This window comes from Xylaria bambusicola (assembly GCF_022495145.1).
Source record: "Xylaria bambusicola strain CBS 139988 unplaced genomic scaffold F5B22scaffold_3, whole genome shotgun sequence".
NCBI classification, from domain to species: domain Eukaryota; kingdom Fungi; phylum Ascomycota; class Sordariomycetes; order Xylariales; family Xylariaceae; genus Xylaria; species Xylaria bambusicola.
In genome coordinates, this window is record NW_025953556.1 from 1010447 (window position 1) to 1022012 (window position 11566).

General features: G+C 46.8%; 3 protein-coding genes and 1 non-coding gene across 4 annotated transcripts; 2 read left to right on the plus strand and 2 right to left on the minus strand.

Moving 5' to 3' along the window:
- Window positions 1–913: 913 nt before the first annotated feature.
- Window positions 914–4082, plus strand: F5B22DRAFT_642149 (putative homocitrate synthase; the record flags this gene model as incomplete). The annotated part of the gene is made up of 21 exons (XM_047978082.1): window positions 914–1005; window positions 1423–1486; window positions 1539–1583; window positions 1642–1657; window positions 1713–1732; window positions 1832–1846; window positions 1898–1943; window positions 1998–2082; window positions 2133–2174; window positions 2525–2563; window positions 2721–2790; window positions 2840–2890; window positions 2944–2973; window positions 3023–3056; window positions 3175–3236; window positions 3296–3394; window positions 3456–3486; window positions 3541–3563; window positions 3621–3700; window positions 3811–3915; window positions 3977–4082. 21 exons carry the CDS (start codon window positions 914–916, stop codon window positions 4080–4082), a joined length of 1155 nt encoding a protein of 384 aa, XP_047835354.1.
- A 1346-nt stretch (window positions 4083–5428) lies between these two features.
- Window positions 5429–5576, plus strand: F5B22DRAFT_t22. The gene has a single exon. It is a non-coding gene; the product is annotated as a tRNA-Glu (tRNA).
- Window positions 5538–7077, minus strand: F5B22DRAFT_263721 (uncharacterized protein). The gene has a single exon (XM_047970117.1). The coding sequence runs from the start codon at window positions 6702–6704 to the stop codon at window positions 6069–6071; it is 636 nt and encodes a 211-aa protein (XP_047835355.1). The 5' UTR covers window positions 6705–7077; the 3' UTR covers window positions 5538–6068.
- A 1-nt stretch (window position 7078) lies between these two features.
- On the minus strand, window positions 7079–9207 carry F5B22DRAFT_263725 (uncharacterized protein). The gene has a single exon (XM_047970118.1). The coding sequence runs from the start codon at window positions 8643–8645 to the stop codon at window positions 7452–7454; it is 1194 nt and encodes a 397-aa protein (XP_047835356.1). The 5' UTR covers window positions 8646–9207; the 3' UTR covers window positions 7079–7451.
- Between the last annotated feature and the right edge of the window lie 2359 nt (window positions 9208–11566).

Sequence of the window (11566 nt, forward strand, 5' to 3'; positions counted from 1 at the left end):
TGTCGGAGGCCGTTCTTCGATATCTCGAATTAAATTCTCACATTCCAGCTCGGTAGTAGTGGTATATACAACTCCTGAGTAAGTAAGGGCATCGGTGTGGCGTTGTCGAAGTGAATACCTTTTGCGAACTAACGACTTAACATAAAACTTCAAGCGGTAATATTTAAGACTAGGTAGAGATACCAATTGACCAATCAGCACAAAAGTAATGGACAGCCAACCAATCATCGCTTATATGTCACGTGATGTAAACCAACTATATAGCCGGATTCCTTATCGGAGCTCCGTAATTAGATAAGGAGTACTAAGGAATTTCTGCCGTGACACACCGCTCAGGCTTTTCTGCCACGCTGCGCCGAGTGCGCCACCACATTCCCCATGTCCGGCGATCGGAGCAGTGACTCCCAACTATAGACATAAAATGTGATTCAGGTAACCACTATTCAGGGGCTTGAGCTCGCATGAACAGCGCGGGGAGAACCAGTGAGTAGATTGACGTATGTTTTGAAGTCGATGATCTGTCTAGAAAATGGGTAGAACCAAAGCCTAGATTACGGGCACTTGGATGTAGGGGGAAAAAGGGCATTGTGATGCCTTATTATTCCTGATTTCAATCTGCTGCTGTGGAGTTACTGAAGAACTTTGTTCCCGCCTACCACAGAACCCCCGCCATCGGGCCGGAGACGCTAGCGATGACTCTCCAAAAAAATTAATATTTCTGCAAGTGCAGACCCCTCCATTATCTACCCCAGAACATCAAACAGTCGGACTAATTCTCTCTATCTCATCGAAACGAGTCTTCAATCCAGCCTCTTATTTACTGCTTGCGCGAGAGACATAGTGATTTTGTAACGAAGCCGCTCATCCTACTTTACAGCTCTCCTATCGTCGTTTGGACGGCCCAACTCCCAACATGTCCATCACCGGCAACTCTATGTCGAACCCTTACTCGAGCGTTAGTGACCTCTTGAGTAATGTCCGCAACTTCAAGATCATAGAATGCAAGTACTTCCCGTGCTATTAAATTCCTCTTTTAGCAGCTTCCAAGAGTGATTCGCTGCTACCCAACAAGGGTGTTGGAGTATAGGCCTTCCTAAAATATGTCTTTTGGCTCTACAAACAGGCTCAATACAACAGTAACTAACTGTTTCTAGCTAGTAAGAAATTATCTTCGCTATGACACGGAGGATGAGTCCAAAAGTATCCATCACTCAATATAAAATGGGTACAGTATGAGGCGATGGATACTTTTGGACTCATCCTCCGTACAGCTTTGAACAAAGTGGTTAATGCATGTTTTAGCTTTGAGGGAGGGCGAACAATTTGCAAATGCGTACTTCTCAACTGAGACGAAAATTAAAATGGATGTTCAAGGCGGACTCAAGCCCTATGTTATACTTACTGACATTACCTTGTCTATAGTGCGACGATGCTTTCTGAATTTGGTTGTGACTATATTGAACTTACGAATCCAGCTGCTAGCCCGGTGAGTCTTTTCCAGTATGTCTTGGTTAGATCTCAGCGCTAATCAACTGTAGCAATCTCGCGACGACTGCGAAGCCATCTGCAAGCTCGGCCTTAAGGTGCACATTCAATAACCAATACTTGAAAGAGATTAAATGTCTACTAACGACACAGTAGGCCAAGATTCTAACCCGTTCGTTGTCTCCTCTTGGCCCTAGTTATGCTAAGTCTTCTAACCAACATATCAGACACAAGATGCACTCTAGAGGTGAGTAGCCGTCATGGCTAGCGATTTTGGATGCCTTTATTTTACCTCGGTCGATCTGCCAGTGCACCCATGCTCGTATGTGGCTAACACATGCTCCAGGACGCCAAGCTTGCGGTATGAGTCCTTCGAATTGAGAATGAATTGCAAATGACTGAACTCTCTAAGTGCGACTGCGGAGTTGACGGTGTAGATGTTGTGATCGGGACGAGCCGTGAGCACAGACCCACTATATAATCTCGTTTATGGACTGACTTGCAGCAACAAGAATTCCTACGAGAGCATTCCCTTGGCGGCAAGGACATGGTAGCTATTACCAAGCAGGCTATCGAGGTTATCGAGTATATCAAGAGGTATGTGCACCACCAATCTGGTTCCAATTAGAAGCTAAACAATGGCTCAGCCGAGGCTGCGAGGTCCGCTTCTCGAGTGAAGACTCTTTCCGGTAAGTGCCGTCTTTACGTTTCTCTGAGCCGATCCTTTCGCCGACCGATCAATCTCTGTTGCCTGCGGAGACTGGGGCCTTTGAGAGTTATGACGAGCAAGACCTAGAGGGAAAAGCAGGGTCTTGTATGCAGATTCTCGTTGCTCGTTACGACATAGCACCATCATTTTTGCGACGCTCTCTTAAAATGCGCCTATGACCTATAAGGCTTCTACATTACCCATTTCAGCAAAGCAAAGCAACGCTATTCGACGTGCTCTTCTCCATCCAAGGCTTGACTCCTCTGGCTCGGCGGGGTTTCTGAGGGGTCGGCTACTCTAAGGTCAGCTATCTCGCTAATGTATGCAAAGGTCGGATCTAGTCGATTTGCTCTCCATTTACCGCGCTGTGTAAGTACTTGCCGTGCTATTGGTGTCCCTTTGGCGTTCCCCAAGAGCGGTTCGCTGTCCCAATAAAGAGTTTCCAGCATGGGTGCTCCTGAAATATGTTCTTTAGCGCTAGAAATACGCTTCGTACGGCAACAACTAACCGAGGATTTCTCAAAAGTAATAATGTTGGTGTCGGAAGGGTGGGCGTTGCCGACACCGTGGGCTGTGCTTCTCCGAGACAAGTTTATGTAAGTGATGGGCCATCCTCTTTTTTGGCCGTATGCTAACCATCCGCAGGACCTTGTTAGAACCCTTCGAGGCTGTGTCTCGACCGATATCGAGGTTCACGTATATGCCCCTGTAAACCATATTTCGCATGACACTTGGCTAATCGAATCAAGTTCCACGATGATACAGGCTGTGCTGTGGCGGTCCGTTACATGCTCCCAAACCTGGAGATGAGAAGCTGACCATTCCTAGAACTCCTTCACTGCCCTCGAGGCTGGTGCTACACGTAAGCCCACCGGATTCTCTCTTCATAACTACTAAGGAGATATGGACCTTGGAGATGGACTCCGGGTCCACCGACGTTGTCTACGGGGGTGGGCATAGGCTGACTTTCTACGGCACAGACGTCGACACATCTGTGCTTGGAATTGGGGAAAGAAATGGCATCTGCCCACTTGGGGCCCTCGTATGTCTAAATCATACTCTTTAGGAATCCAACTGTGGTCTGACTTTACGAAACGCAAGATGGCTAGAATGATGCCGACCAGCAGGGATTACATTCTCTCCAAGTATAAGCTTCACCAGCTCAAGGCTATTGAAGATTTTGTCGCAGAAGCTGTTGAAGTAAGCCCACACTTTATCTGGCTTTATCATATGCTTTCTTGCAAGCTAACAGCGTCTCTAGATCAACGTGCCATTTAACAACCCAATTACTGGTATGTTATCTTCTATATATATAGCCACTGTCGTGTTGCTTACGAAAACCACAGGGTTTTGCGCCTTCACACACAAGGTATCTATATACCACATGTGAACCCGTCCATTAATAAACAGACTAACACGGTATCAGGCTGGTATCCACGCTAAGGCAATCCTTAACTCCCCGTCCACCTATGAGATCCTCAAGCCCGAGGACTTCGGTCTATCAAGGTAAGTTGTACTATTTGTCTCGCGCATATTCAGAACTAACACAGCTGTACAGATAGTAAGCTATAACCTAGGTAATACTATGAAGCCTGGAAACTGATCCAATTTCTTAGTGTCCATTTCACATCTCGACTTACTGGGTGGAATGCTATTAAGAGTCGAGTTGACCAGTTGGGCCTCGATGCAAATTCCTGGCCAGAGGACAAAATTCGCGAGGTGTAAGTGTTGGCTACCTATCCTAACATCTAGATCACTAACAATCCAACCCCAAAATTCTAGTACGGCCAAGATCAAGCAGATAGCAGACCTCAAGGTAATGACCCTTGATGAGACTGATGCCCTAATTCGATCCTTCCACCTTGACCTACAGAAGGGTCACGGTTAAAATGGACAGAACGACGAGAGTGTGGAAAAGGCTACATAAAAATTCGAGTCTGTTCTTGTGGTATTTCCAGAGATAAAATGTTAAGAAAATGCTTTAGAGACATGGCTCGCTCCTAAACATCATGTATGCGATGATGGCGCGGCATAAAAGTTATAAAAATTGATTGGCACCACAACTAGTGTGTAGCTTAGTACAATCAACTGGATTTCAACTGTGAAAGCGTTAAATCTTGTGCTGGCTTATCCTGGGGTATTTTATCTCCCCGTTGACGAGGTTTTTATCCGGCCCTGGCAAGAAGAACGGAGGGGGTACAGTTTTCAAGTCATTTTCAGTGAATTTGGAGATAGTGACTCTGGGCCCTAGGCTAGTAGCCTCCCATAGCTGAACAGCTAGCTTTAATACATCTACCTTCCATAAAATTCTGTGTGTGCTCACTAGCATAACCATTCCTTTTGTTGTAGTTGGATAAATTATCTTGTACACTATGAATACTGAATAAAAAGATAGGGAGTAACAATAAACACGCTTAACTGCTAAGTTAGCTATTAATATATATATAGATGAAAGTGCTTACCTCCCAACTATTTCTGCCAATACCTAGACAACGCCTCATTCAACTATTGGGAGAAGGCACTAGCCTAGGCTGCCGACGAGAAACCTACGCTCGTCTTACTTCCTGGCGACAGCAGCTAAATGCCTCACCTACAGCAAGCGTTGCACAAAGTTGATAGATTTAAAGGAAGGGCAAAGCTATATTGGATTTAGCTAGATAATTGGGGTATCCTATCGAAGGGGCTAGTAAAGGTTATCTAAATCCCAAGTATTACTCGATGTCGAGTTATTTTCGGTAAGAAAAGGTAGGTAGACCAGATTCGAATCAGTAGCAGATAACACAGTTAGCTAAACCTCCTAACGCCAAAGAAACAGTAATATGTGATTATTGCGACGTTCCAATGTAGTCACATGATATCTATCAGGCTCCCCTTTTAATACGATGGCTAAGAGACCCCTTATCTTTAACATGCTCGCAAGTAGATCTTCTCACCAGGTAGTCTAGAAAGACACAATTTCTGCAGCTGGATAAAGCTTCCGTTATCGCAAAAGATGGACCATCCGCATCCATCTTGCCATGGGACTAGGAGAACCTTGAAGAATGTGAAATGACAAGCAGAAACTGACACAGACTTTGCTGAATAAAACGGTTTCCGAGCATCCATCCCAACAGCGTGACTGGTGACCATATATGCCCATGATTGGTCTGCTGACTCATCCAAACAATAGGGCCGATCGCGGCAATGGCAAAGGTTGAGAAGAGCAAATTAACCTCGCACCCTTAACAATTAACCGGTTGGTTAGCTCAGTTGGTTAGAGCGTCGTATGTTCTTCCTCATCTTTGGCATTCAATGATCATTGCTGACCCAGCCTAGGTACTAATACAGTATTCCATTGTATTAAGTAATGCGAAGGTCATGAGTTCGACCCTCATACTGACCACAAACTCTTTTTTTCAAAAATTTACCTCTTTTTCTCAGAGTTTATTTTTCTTTATATTTTTTTTCCTGCTCTACTTTGACCTCTACATAATGATAAACATGAAGTTGATGTCATTATATGTAGTTGATGCTTCTTTTTTAAATTCTACATCCTTTATTTATGATGCTTTTGATTAACTATAGCAAGCTAGGAGATAGAAATAGTGTCTACTCTGTACTGGCACTTTTAACCGAAATTCGTGAGCCTCCTTTTCCATTTTCATCTATTTGTTTGTGTAAATACTAGTTAGTTATTTGTGTTCTTTCAACATACCTATGCTTCATTTACCGCCGTGATTTGTCTACGTGCTTTCAAGGTGGCGACCTCTTCTTGTTGTCAGATCCTTCGATTGAATAGGTATCGAACCAGTTGCCGTACCTTCAAGGTATTTATATCCGATCTTAAAAACACTGTTCTCATTCCCAGTTCGAGTCCAACTAATAGATCAGTCTTCTACGCGTTCACAAGTCCCGTAGCAGTGACCCATTCCGTCCGAGTCTCACGCAAGCTTGTCTCGAGCTCTTGGTACCGTATCTGAATGCCGAGTCGCCGGGCGGGGTCACCAAACAGAGCATCCGTGGCAAAATAGTTCGTGTGCTGACTTCCGTCCTGAACCAGGTGACACTGAAGGAAAACCGCAAGCAGGTCAGCTGCCGCAGGTATTTTCACATCCAACTTGAATGGCAGGTGGATACGCATTCGATCTCGTCGTGCGCCGCTAATCTGAAATGTTTCACCCTGGAGCAGCGTTTCGCGCCAGTCTTGCAGCTTACGCCTTGCTCGAGGGACTACGTTCCCACGCGTCGTCGAATTGCCGTCACTGAGAGGGCTTGAATGATGGCTCGCGTAGACAGTTTGGAGAGTCGTGGGGTTCATCAATTTCGCTGGGTCTGTCGATGCAGTTGCATGTTTGCGGCGTCTTGGTTTGATCACCACCCCGTATTTCTTGCGAACACTATGGAGCTTGACCCGGAGAGCGTTCTCCATGTTTGATAACTTTTTATCCCGCTCGTTTTCATCAAGAGCCTCGTTAATATTTTGAAGTCGTAGGGTGAAAAGTGCTTCTGCAACGGCCATCTCACGTTCCATCGACAACAGTTGATGGGGGGACAATTGTGCAAAGGGAGTGCTCCAATCTGCATACTCCTTCCCCTTTTCAATCGTTTGCGTCAGCCATTGAAGTGTTGCAATTATCCTCTATCTGCCATGTCTTGACGGATTGGGCTGCTTTTTCGAAGGGTCTTGGTAGTACTTTTTGTGGCTGGTTTTGTTGATGTATAGGAATAGAGAAGTCGATGCGGATATTGGGTAGTCAATTAGATAAATGTAAATAGAGCAAGATGAGCTTATCGCTGAACTAAGTTGTTTCTTCGAGCTTATCGAGCATATTAACGTTGAAACGGAACTGTGTATTTTTGACTCAAAGTCCGCCTTCGGGCGCTGAGGACGTCGATTTGTTTCGCAAGGAGACAACATCTTGAGAGATGTCAAATGCGGGCTTCAGGGACTTAGGGGGTGCCGCGTCGCTTTTCAAGGCTTCCTGGAACGCCTTTGGATTTGTTTTGCCTTCCTTTAGGAGCGACTTTATTTGTTTGTCGAGGAGTTGAAGAATATTTATTTTGTCTGTATCGTGCTTGAAATTGGAGATAATTTGTTTAATTGCAGTATCCTTGGTCTTTGCTAAAGCCTTAGCGGAAATAATTAGTAGTTTTATTTCGAAGAATGTTACACTATATACTATATGTCTTTGATAAGGACTCTCAACCGAGTGCCTTTACTAGCGTATCTTATTTTTGACCTCTCGCTTGTATGACACTTAGTCTTTTGCGAAGCGCTTTACGTTTGCTTTTTTTCTTCAGCATCGGTCGGTAGTGGCCCGATAATCCTTTGAGAGACTTGTTTGCGTCCCTTTTCACTAGACTGCGGACAAATTAGAGAAACCTGCTCACTGTGCCACGCGTAAAACCCGATGGAAGTCAAGGCATAATATATCGAGCCTTTTTGACGCTTAGCATCGTTTGATCCAACTAAAGACATCCATTTTGAGCCACTCGAATACTGGGTTGGGCTCTGGTGTGCTTTGTGTAAACAGGTAAAGAGACTCTGAAATGTTTCATCCATATCTGCAGGGAATCGAAAAGGGTCAATCTCTTCTAAGCTAGAGTCCACGAAAGCAGTAATAGATTGTGTTACTATTAGCGTAGCCCGATCGTCTGAGGATGCGTCTTCCGTTGTTTCCTTTAAGTAGACGGGGCTTTGCCGAGAAACGATTGTTTTTAGAGGAGTTCTCACTAGTTTTGGCGACTGCGGCTTGGACCCGGACGGCTTCTCTGTAACTTCACCGGGGGACGAACCTCTGGATGACGTGACTCGGTAGCTATCTTCAGGGGTCTCCACAACAACATCTTCGGGGTCGCATCTGGGACTCGGTAGCTGGAGTTTGGAAGGGTCAATGCAATCTTGCTCGTTCATATTGATATGCCTCAGTTTTCCGTAGGCCGTCTCCATGCAAGTCTGTGCATCGGCGTCGTCAGAATGCAGTGAAACATCGTCATTGTCGTACCCATACTGGCCTCCAGGCTGGTCACACGTGGTGTTGTCTTGCACACCGGGTAAATGATCATGGCCTTGAATTTCCTCAGGTGACGGGCTTTCATCACTGTCGTTACTGTTATCATCTTGCTCGTAAGGAGGGGTTGTAGTAGTTGGATTTGGCTCCGCGGTGTTCGAACACATATCCTCACAGCAACGAGAGAGCTGTTTGAGCGAGTCTAGAAGCTGATGCAGACGAGAGGATGGAGTCCCCGATAAGAAACGACGCAGCTGTCTTGTGTGTATTATGTCTCTTGGAACTTCAAGGAGCTTCTCAAGAGCAGTGAAAAGAGTGGCGGTATAGTCATCACCGTGCTCAGGTTCATCGTTCGGTGATGCATTGATGGCTGTAGGCGTGGATGCTGGATCCATGATTTGAAATGGAATGAAGGCTAAGTGGGTTTTGGAGTATGTCTGTGATCTTGAAGTCAAGGGCATAGACGGAATGTCAACTGGCTTTATTCACGACGAGGAAAACCAAGCTGGGCGAAAAGAGACCGCTTATATAATACCGTTCTGCTGACTTACAACCATGTACTATTTAGCTATCAGCTTCCTTCCGATTTCCCTCACAGCCAGTTCTGTTGTGGGTATTGCTCGCGCAAACGCTGTGTGGGACATGCTCTCAATGGCCGACCGAGTGTGCCTACATTGGTTACCTTCTTGGCCATCGTCTGAGCCAAATATTTGCTGTCAACCTATAAAGGCTTATGATAAACGACTTCCTGGGAAGTCATCCGCCATACGCTTCGATATGATGCCAAACAGCCTCCTTAGCCACCTCCTCAAGGCCAGGTCGGGTGCTAGAAGCCCAAAGCTCGCTTATTAGGCGTTGAAGATAAACGACTTCTTAAGAAGTCATCCGTCATACGCCTCGATCGGGTGCATAATACCCTCTCGGGCCAGCTTCCTCGAGACCAAGTCAAATACTAAAAGCCCATCGCCTTCCTATCATAGGTAAAACGACTTCTCAGGAAGTCGTCCGTTATATGTACCCTTCTAGCTCAGCTTCCTTGCGGCCATGTCAAATGCTGAAAGCTGGATGGTTGCAACCAACAGAAGAGAGACCTCCCCTTTCTATCATCATCGCCATCAAAATCTTCTTCGAGAATAAATACTCGAAAGCTCCCTATCTGATAATATCCTGGATTTCCTACCCAAGCACCGCTTCTAGATGATCCACCCCTGAAGCTTCCAACTTCACCACCTATCCGCAACCATGCTTCAGACTGTCTGCCACACTACTGCCGAGTCTCATGATACTTTGGAGGAGTTGGCTAAGGTGATAGCAAGGTCGAATCGAGCTATCGCTATCATAGGTGCTGGTATTAGTACTAGTGCCGGCATCCCAGTAAGAATAAAGACCCCTTGAGTTTCGGTGATGCTCACAGGACTGGGATTTCGAATCATTGAACTTAAATCGACCCGGTGTCAAGACTCGAGATCTCTTTCAGCAAACGGTTCTTTCCCATCCATCAGACGGGCCTGCACTGATCAAACTCTGCCTTGAACTATTTGAGCATGCAGAGACTAGTCAGCCAAGCCTACCGCATCGATTCCTTATGGATCTATTGAAAAGTGGCCAACTCGTCAGAACATATACGCAGAATATCGATTGCCTCGAAGAGCAAGCAGGTCTTTGCATAGACGTAAGCAAAGGGCCAGGTGTTTTCATTTCCGACCCTACCTCCGACACAACAGCGCCACTTCAACCATCTCTGCCTCGAGGCGTTGATTGCTCACAAGAATGATGGCCTTGTGTTGTATATCAACCAGAAAGGGCCGCCTAGAAAGCACTGGGATGGGGTGGTTGACTACTGGGTTGAGTGGAAATGCGATGCGTGGGTTAATGATTTGACAACCTGAGACCGCTGGCTGTCAACTGCGGGATGTTTGAAGTCAGCGACTATTGATGATGAAGTCCTGCGCTCAGAGCGTAAACGTCTTGCTGCTGAACCTGAATATTGCCAGACACGTTAGAGGGCGTTGCAAGTCTGCAGGGGACGGGCGGCGAAGGAAAGCGTTGTGAAAATGATAAGTGTCATGAAGTTGCTTCAGGTCGCTCACTACTCCAGTCGCCAAGAAGTAAGAAATGCTCCGTTTGGATACGCAGACACGGCAGACCACCGTAATCCTCCGTTATCTTATGATCAGCTTTAGGTATGCATACTTAGGTGGGGTTTCGCTCAGGACGGGCAGAGACGGGCTCAGTGCAGCCTCCGGCTGAAAGTGGCGTCACTCAGGTAAAGTGAGGATCTCGTATTGGCCTGATCGGACAGGAAGCACCTGGGCAATGCTGGTTCACATTCTCTCAAGCCACTTGGCCACAGCCACATGCCACATGCAGTACCTACCTGGGGCCCGAATTCATCCCATCTTCTCATACACCACACATCCGTGATTGATTGTGAGCCTACCGGGAAATCCTGCTTGTTTGAGACGGCGGTGACATCAATCTCGAGTATATATAGCTACGGAAAGAGTTAGATAGTCTTTGTGTGCCATGTACCTCACACAAATAGCGACACCCAAAGCATGAAGACGAAGCAAGCAGAGCACCGTACATTGTAGTACGGTAGCGACGGTAGCGACGGTGATTCTGGGTGATGTGATGCTACCTAGGTAGGTAGGTGGGTGGGGCCTCAGGTGTCGGGGCTGAGCGCAAAGCACGAACAGAGCACGAAGAACGCCTAGGCTAACGACGGACCCCCGGCTGATGTGTGCTGTGTCGGCAAAGCCTTACTTAGTGAGGATGGTGTGTCATGACAGACAGGCTGGGCGATCACAACGATTGGCGATGCCAACAGGCCAATCGACGTTGGGTCTAGGGGGGTGCCTTATCCCAAGCAGACCCAAGGGCCGTCGTGGTGCGCGAACCAGAATCCCTACTACCTACAGCATCCCTACACCATCCCATGCCCGAGACCATTGCTCATTGCATTGCCAAGTGACCTGTCCGCCTAGTGTAGCCTCTGCTCTGCCTCTGCTCTGCCTCTGCCTCTGGTTCTGCTTGTGTCTGCCTCTCGGAACACCTCGTCAAGCCTCCTCATCTCTGCTCTGCCACAATCTGTGCGTGCCTGTCATCTAGCATCCCGCACTCACACCTGCAAAAACCTCCCCCCGAAACATCTTGCACGGCCTCTTCAATACCATGCGGAGATCGATCGGGCTCCTTGTGATCTAGAGACTGGCACGTTAGTTTCTTGTCAGTAGGTATTTCCACATCCAGCCCGTGAACCGAGCAAGTCACTCCACTCAAGCATTAAGCGCCGCGGCCTTGATCCAAGTCGAGCGCAACCCCTCCCATTTTCGAAATTGGTCATCTCGGCTTCATCAATCGATCAACAACTTTTGACAAC